This window comes from Pagrus pagrus, assembly GCF_965226575.1.
Source record: "Pagrus pagrus genome assembly, chromosome: 23".
In the NCBI taxonomy this organism is placed as follows: Eukaryota; Metazoa; Chordata; class Actinopteri; order Spariformes; family Sparidae; genus Pagrus; species Pagrus pagrus.
In genome coordinates, this window is record NC_140205.1 from 16330852 (window position 1) to 16337701 (window position 6850).

Sequence of the window (6850 nt, forward strand, 5' to 3'; positions counted from 1 at the left end):
ATTGGTTAAAATGTGTGATCTTTTTTTAATTACAAAATGTTGTACATTCAACTGCACGGAATATAAATCTGAGGATAAGTTCACATTTTGTTCGCAGCAGGAGAAGAAACAGTTTAGCTTTGATCTGCAATTCATATGAATTGATGTCATTAGCAAAACAGCGACATCCTGCTGTGCAACAGCTGTTACATGATGTCCCAATTTCAATCCCTCACACACAAAAGGGTTTTTTGGGTACCCGACAGAAGAGATTTATCACGTTATCGTAACTTTTCATGGTTAGAATGCTTGAAGAAGGATGTTGTCGCAAACCAGCGGTGAGAAACGTCTGTCTCCTGTTTTTCCTGGCCTCAACTGACACAATAATAAGTAGTAAAAGTCAGTCTGTAACAACATGAAGTGACACTTGTGGTATCCGCAGCCAGGTAGCCCACACGACCAAATCGGAAGAGTCACTTCCTGGGGTCAACCGGACAGCTCTCATTCCTGCCTAGCGTCCTTGATGAACAGATACAGCCACCAACGTGGCTCACTGCACCATGGCCAGGTCTTTGAGCGCATGGCTCCGGTGCTTCTTGGCTTTATATCCAGGCCGCAGGAACTCGATCTTCCTCTTCTTGGCTTCGATTTTGTTTTTATGTTTCTTGAGTTTCTTCTTGGCTGCGATGTCTGGGTTAGCCACCGCCTATAAAACAGAAGGGAAACGTAAATTTATTGCTAGAGATGAAGTTGTTGCTCCTCTGTGTGTGTCTGTGTGTGGTGTGGTGCTTTGATGTCCATCCTACCTGCATGGCTCTGTGTCGTTTGCGTGCAGCTCGCCTCTGTGAGAACTCCTTCTGGACAGCAGAGAAGGCCAGAGAGAATCTCTCCAGCCCCACGTGTTTCTTCAGCAGCTCGATCAGCTCCTGTGCCAGGTTCTTCAGTGTGGGATCTGGACATAGAAAGAGTTCAGTGGAATCACTGTGTAGGAATTCTGAGGGTTATGACAAGTGTTCTGGTCTTTTTAGGACAGATTTAGAGCAGTTACCTTGGTCTGCGTAGGTGCTGTCCAGCTCCCTGTAAAGAGGAGTGATGATAGTGGTCAGATAGGGGCCGAGTCGCTCCTTCCCCAGGTCCATGGCTATCGCTCCCAGGAACTTGAACACACATGTTCTCTGAAGGAGAGAGTGGAGGGGAAGACGGACTTTTAAAAATAAATGTACCTAAATTGAAATGTGAGTTTTGACAGCTTGTGTGTAGTTTTGGAGAAGAAATTCAAACTTAGAATTTTAATATTTACAATATTAATGAGGCAATAATACAAACTCAGAGGTATTTATTTTTTCCAGAACTGAATAAACAAGCTGAAGAAGAACACTGTTTTTAAGCTAGAAAGGTGGCAGGGTCCGCCAAATGTAAACAAAGTAAAACAGTATGAAACTGTGTTGTCCGGGGTCAGTTTGTCTTCAGTTTCTATGCCTACCTTCAGGGGAACTTTGGGGGTGTATGCTGCCTCTCTCTTGGCCATCAGCGACAGCTTCTTCATCAGCCACAGCAGGGAAGGAGGCCGATCGTCTTTATCATCTTCCTCCTCTTCTTCTTCCTCCTTGTCTTTCTCCTCGATCCCCTCTTCATCTTCACCCTCTTCTTCGTCCTTTTCTTTCTCCTCCTTGGCCTCTTCCTCTCCATTCTCCTGCTGCTCCTCCTCCTCGTTAGCTTCCTCCTGAGGGGGGGTGATGTCTGACTCGGGGGAAACGAGGTAGATCACCTTGCCGATAAACAGCAGGTTCTTGATCACCTGCAGGCGGAACGAATATGTCAGTCAGTCACATTTCATGTGTGATTTTGAATTTAACTGTAACTGAAGTTTAAGTTTAAGCACCTGCTCTCCTGACGCCGTGTCTAGGAACTTGGACTGTAGCTGATGGCAGAAAGTTAACGCCAACTCTCTCATCTGAACGTCAGACAGAAGGCAGAAAAAAAGAGAACATTCAAACAATGACAATGAGATTCAGAAACTAGATCACCGCAGGTCAGCTGGTCCTCGGCCTCACCTTCTTGTCCAGGCCGTTTGTGATGAAGGCTGTAGCCGCCGACTGGGGTGAAGCATCTCCTCCCTCTCCTCTCCAAACAGCGACCAGCTGCTCCGCCTGATGGGCTGCGAACAGCTGACCGAAAAGCTGCGAGGCAGTCAGCCACACCCAGCAGTGAGGGTACCGCAGGTGGGTTTCAATGTGACCTGCAGGAGCACAAGAAGGGAAGAAAGTGAGCGTGTGAGGAATGTGTGTGTGTATTTCGTCGACAGAGTTATTATTCTTGTTATCGTTCTTTTACCCCAGATACGGCCGAGTGTGTCTTGAGGCTTGCCGAGCTCCAGCAGGCCGCAGTTTTTGCTCAGTTTGCCGATGAGAGTCAGAAAACTGAACAGCAGCCTGTCTGCTCCCTTCTCCTCCTGCTCCTCCTCGATCTGAAACACAAGACAGAGTTATCGTGCCTTCTTTTCCTCAGGTTTCAAACTTGCGGTCGATAATGGGTGCAAATGTGTCGCCTCACGTCTTCGTAGTTGTCGGGGTTTATCGCTTTCTCCAGCAGAGGCAGCAGGTCGTCCATGCGACGGGCAAACTTCTCCTCCTCCACCTCCACGAAGAGGCCACAAATCTGAGCCCCGAGACGCCGCAGGCTGGCCTGGGGGGAAAGTCAGAGGTTTAAATTAGATCTTACTCAAAATAATGTAAGAAAATACCAAAAACTGTCAAAAATGACCAAATAAGCCGCAGATTTGAATTCAGTTTTGCATCAACATTGTTGCCCCGGGAGTGTGTGAGTGTACCTTCTCTGCATTCAGCCAGGTGTTGACGACAGAGAACAGGGTGTTCTGGTGCTTTAAATCCAGCTGGGTCAGCAGGCCCTTGATTGCCATGGCTGCCATTTTCTTACAGCGTGCTGAGTCGTCGTTGACCACAACCAGGGCCAGCGGGGCAAAGAAGAGGCCGCTGTACTTCAACAGCAGAGCCTGAGTAGGACGATTAAAACACAATCTGCTGTGATTATCGTCTCCTTTGTTTGGGCTCTGATTATGTGTGTCCACTTCTTGTACATTTACATTACATTACTCACCTTAGGGAAAGTCTGAAAGATGTAGGACAGCATCTCCAGCACAGACTCTCTGCCTGTGTCATGCTCGTAGTGCAGCTGGGACACTATAAAGTCCATGTGCTGTCTCAGTTTCTTCCCCAGGGGGTAGTCCAGAAGGTATTTTAGATAGATCTGAAAAACACAGCATGAACACTGAGTGAGCACACGACTTTTCAGGACGGGTCCGCTATGTTTGTTTTTTTATTTTTGAGCATACCAGTAGTGATCAAATCTAAACAGTCAAATTTTTATTCAAAGTACTTTTGATTTAAAATGAATTTCTGGTGTGTGTGGGGGGGTTAGGGAGGGGAGGGCATTAGTAACCTTCATCATTGCGTCTCCTAGTGGCTGTGAGTGAGTTTCCATTTTAAAACCCAGAGGAGAACGCAGGTAAAGTTGCTCTTAACAACCTTTCTGTCAATCGGTGTACAGCAGAGATGAAAAGTGTAGCTTCTTTCACGTGTGAGTACCTGTCTGCAGTGGATTCTGATCATAGCGTTGCTGCCGTTGACGGACAGCCTGGCTACTTTTTTCAACACCTCCTCCATCTCTGGAACAACAAGCTTCCTGGACAGAATGGCCTGCAGGACACAGATAAACAGTTTTTTTTAATGATATTTAATCTTCAGATTTGTCCTGCACTTATAAATCACAGCACCAGCAGGTCAACATTTGACTGGTCACCTTCATCAGGCCGAAGGCGGTGGCCTGACGAGACTGGTCGTAGATGTCCTCCTCAGCGTATCCCAGCAGCACCTGCAGCTGCGTCTCTGAGATTTTGTTGCTTTTGACGTTCCTCACCAGTATTGTGATGGCCTGAGGGACATCAGAGAGAATAAATAATCATAAATCAATGCAGCAGTTCAAGCTTAATGTTTGTATTAGGTTTATCCAACCCAGGGAGGCCCATGAAATATAATTTCCTTAAAAAACAGATTTAATTTCATCTCTCATCAGCTTTGTGCCGTTTTATCCATAAAATTAAAGGGAAATTCCCCCAAACAATTAATTTACGGACCTGTTTATCTTAAGGTGTGTGTATATGTATCTACTGGTACCTTGAAGCAGTTCTGGACCAGGTGGTAGTTCTCCCCGCGGGCGGCTCCGGCCTTGGAGTAGTCCTTCAGCAGGACAAAGAGCTGCTTGGTCAGCTGGTCGGCGTTCTGCTCCACTGCTGGCAGAGGGAACTTCAACAGCCAAGTGAATGCCACCAGAGCCTCTGTGATCACCTGAGAGGGAGGGGACAGATCAGAATAGGTTTGATCAGCCAATGCTCGAGGATGGGGTGATAAAAAGGTACCCGGGCAGGACACAGAAAAATGCTCGTACCTTCACGTGCATGGAGTTGAGGCAGTCGAGCAGCAGCAGTACGAAAGGATCCAGCATCTCCAGGGTCGAGGCCTCAGACGACGTCACTTTGGATTTCTTAAGACTCAGGTGGAGCAGCTGAGAAATAGACAAATCAACCAAATCTGTTACAACAAGGCTTGCCTGACTTCTGATGGTAAAGGAAATGTGCAATATTTATTTAACGGGAGGAGAGGATGAGGTGAAACAATGCAGAAAATGTTATGCATGTTGCTTGAGAAGTATAAAGAACGCTGTTTCTTTGGGTAGGTGTTTCAGTGTGTACCTTGAGGCCTGCGTCCACCAGGATATGCATGTTGGTTCGGCTGCTGACTGGAGCTTTCTGACCTCCTCTCTTAGGAGTTGGAGGCAGGAGCAGGCAGCTGGGAGGAGGCAGTCTGGGGTCTGGAGGAGGCTTAACTGAGGCTTTCTCTCTACAAATACACACACATATACAGAGTCATACATGGAAATAAGCATCCAAGCGATTTACTGTGCATTGATGTGAGCTTTTGTGTATGTACCGGTCTCTCTTGGTGAGCAGCGGCAGGCTCTCGTTGACCAGGCCGTGGCACAGCAGTAAGATATCCTGGGAAGTCATGCCTCCGTTGACGAGCAGACCCAGGACGAGTCGCCGCAGCACAGCACCCACCCTGTTACACACCTTCAGACTGGAGGAGGTCTCCAGGATCTGAAAGGTGAGGGAATGGAAAAAAAAAATCAAATTATGTTGAAAAACTTTTCAGGACTTCAGGACATATTTCAAAGTGTTGTGCTCCTAGGTTAACATATGAAAAATACACTTGAAGATAAAGATAGTCTCAGAAGAAAGTGGCCTGTATTAACTCAAATTCTAGGTATTGGGTCAAGTCACTTTTGTCCTGACTAGTATTTGTTTTATGAGATGTTTTATGTATGTAAGCATGTATTTGTAATGCATAATAATGTATAAATTGAATCCCCGCTCACCTCCTTCAGCGGCAGTATGAACTTGGTGATGCTCTCCTTGCTGCAGAACTGAGCCAGCAGCTCATAGGAGTCCATGCTCTTGCTGTGTCGAGCCTCCATCAGCTTGGAGACGATCCCCTTCACCTCCTTCTCCTCGGCCACAGCACCAAACAGCTCGTTGTTGAAGATCTGACCAACAGGGAAGAAGGAGTGACTAAAGTTTAAAACCAAGTATTTGTCAGCCTTTTGTGTTATTTGACATACTGGAGTCTTTGTGGGTTTGTGGTGTGAAAAATTCTCACATCAATGAGCATGTTCATGCATGGGTCCAGGTCACCACTCTTCAGGGTTGGACTGAGGACCGACAGTAACCGGTAAACTGTGAATGTTAGTACGTGGACCTGGATGGAGGGGAGCACAGAGAGAGAGACGGACAGAAATATTAGGATTTTTCAAAGACAATTTTGATACATCTCTTTACAACAATCAAACACAAGCAAACACGTCTTTGTAAGTGTGCGCTCATACCTGGTAGCCCTTGACAAGGACCGACTGCATCTCTTTGAGCAGGTACTGCAGGTACCTGTAGCCTAAAGTCTCAATGATCTTCACCAGAGTTCCTCTCGCCACGTCTCGGATCTCCTGGAAACGGTTCCTCAGCAGCACGCACACCTTGATCAGGATCCTGAATGACACACACAAATATGAACAAACAGACAAAATGCAGGTATCACTAAAATGTGTCATTTTAAACAAATACAGCAACATCTTAAGTAAACTCATATATAAGTTATGATCTCAAACATATCATTTATATTCTAATTCTACATCTATACAATACTCGATATACAAACAAATTAAATAATGTTCCTTCAGTTTTACGGTGTTGAAAACATTTTAAAAAAAACAGCCAAGCGCCCGCAAGTGTTTCTAAAAAAGACTTTTCTTTCTTTAACACAAATTTTGGCAACACACACAAACACACATCTGCATACCCGGGCAGGTTGGCCTCCATTATGTGTGGAGGCAGAGTCTGCATCACTTTCACCATGGCGAAGGCTATCGGTATCCTCACTACCTCTTCATCCTTCACGTCCTTCGACTTCACTGCCTTGTGCTCGTCTTCGCTCTTTACCTAGACGCACACACACACACGAACACACAGTGTCTTTATTTGGTCTGAAAACTATAAAAAACTGTGTAACAGTGGAAGTGTGTGTGTGTGTGTGTGTGTGTGTGTGTGTGTGTGTGTGTGTGTGTGTGTGTGTGTGTGTGTGTGTGTGTGTGTGTATTGTACCTTTGCAGTCAGACACTTGTTCAGGCGAGGCAGCACGCTGTTATTAACGGTTGCGTGGATGGCAGTGATCAAAGACTCCAGCTCGTCTTTGCTCTGCGGCAGCCCGCTGGCAACTGCCACAGGTTTAGGAGCTGCAGGCCCCTT

At 46.3% G+C, this 6850-nt stretch overlaps 1 protein-coding gene across 1 annotated transcript in view; it reads right to left on the minus strand.

The window, feature by feature from the left end:
• Nucleotides 1–5: 5 nt before the first annotated feature.
• Nucleotides 6–6850, minus strand: part of utp20 (UTP20 small subunit processome component) — a 20661-nt gene continuing 13816 nt past the window's right edge. Inside the window, exons 40-60 of the mRNA XM_084346340.1 lie at nt 6707–6847; nt 6405–6544; nt 5938–6094; nt 5712–5810; nt 5431–5598; nt 4986–5152; nt 4748–4895; nt 4444–4560; nt 4173–4343; nt 3799–3930; nt 3585–3695; nt 3097–3246; nt 2810–2992; nt 2533–2664; nt 2314–2446; nt 2034–2218; nt 1862–1933; nt 1463–1777; nt 1028–1154; nt 786–931; nt 6–685 (exon numbers count right to left, since the gene is read on the minus strand). Coding sequence (XP_084202466.1) covers nt 530–685; nt 786–931; nt 1028–1154; nt 1463–1777; nt 1862–1933; nt 2034–2218; nt 2314–2446; nt 2533–2664; nt 2810–2992; nt 3097–3246; nt 3585–3695; nt 3799–3930; nt 4173–4343; nt 4444–4560; nt 4748–4895; nt 4986–5152; nt 5431–5598; nt 5712–5810; nt 5938–6094; nt 6405–6544; nt 6707–6847 — 3150 coding nt within the window. The 3' untranslated portion in view covers nt 6–529. The remainder of the gene's footprint in view (nt 686–785; nt 932–1027; nt 1155–1462; nt 1778–1861; nt 1934–2033; nt 2219–2313; nt 2447–2532; nt 2665–2809; nt 2993–3096; nt 3247–3584; nt 3696–3798; nt 3931–4172; nt 4344–4443; nt 4561–4747; nt 4896–4985; nt 5153–5430; nt 5599–5711; nt 5811–5937; nt 6095–6404; nt 6545–6706; nt 6848–6850) is intronic.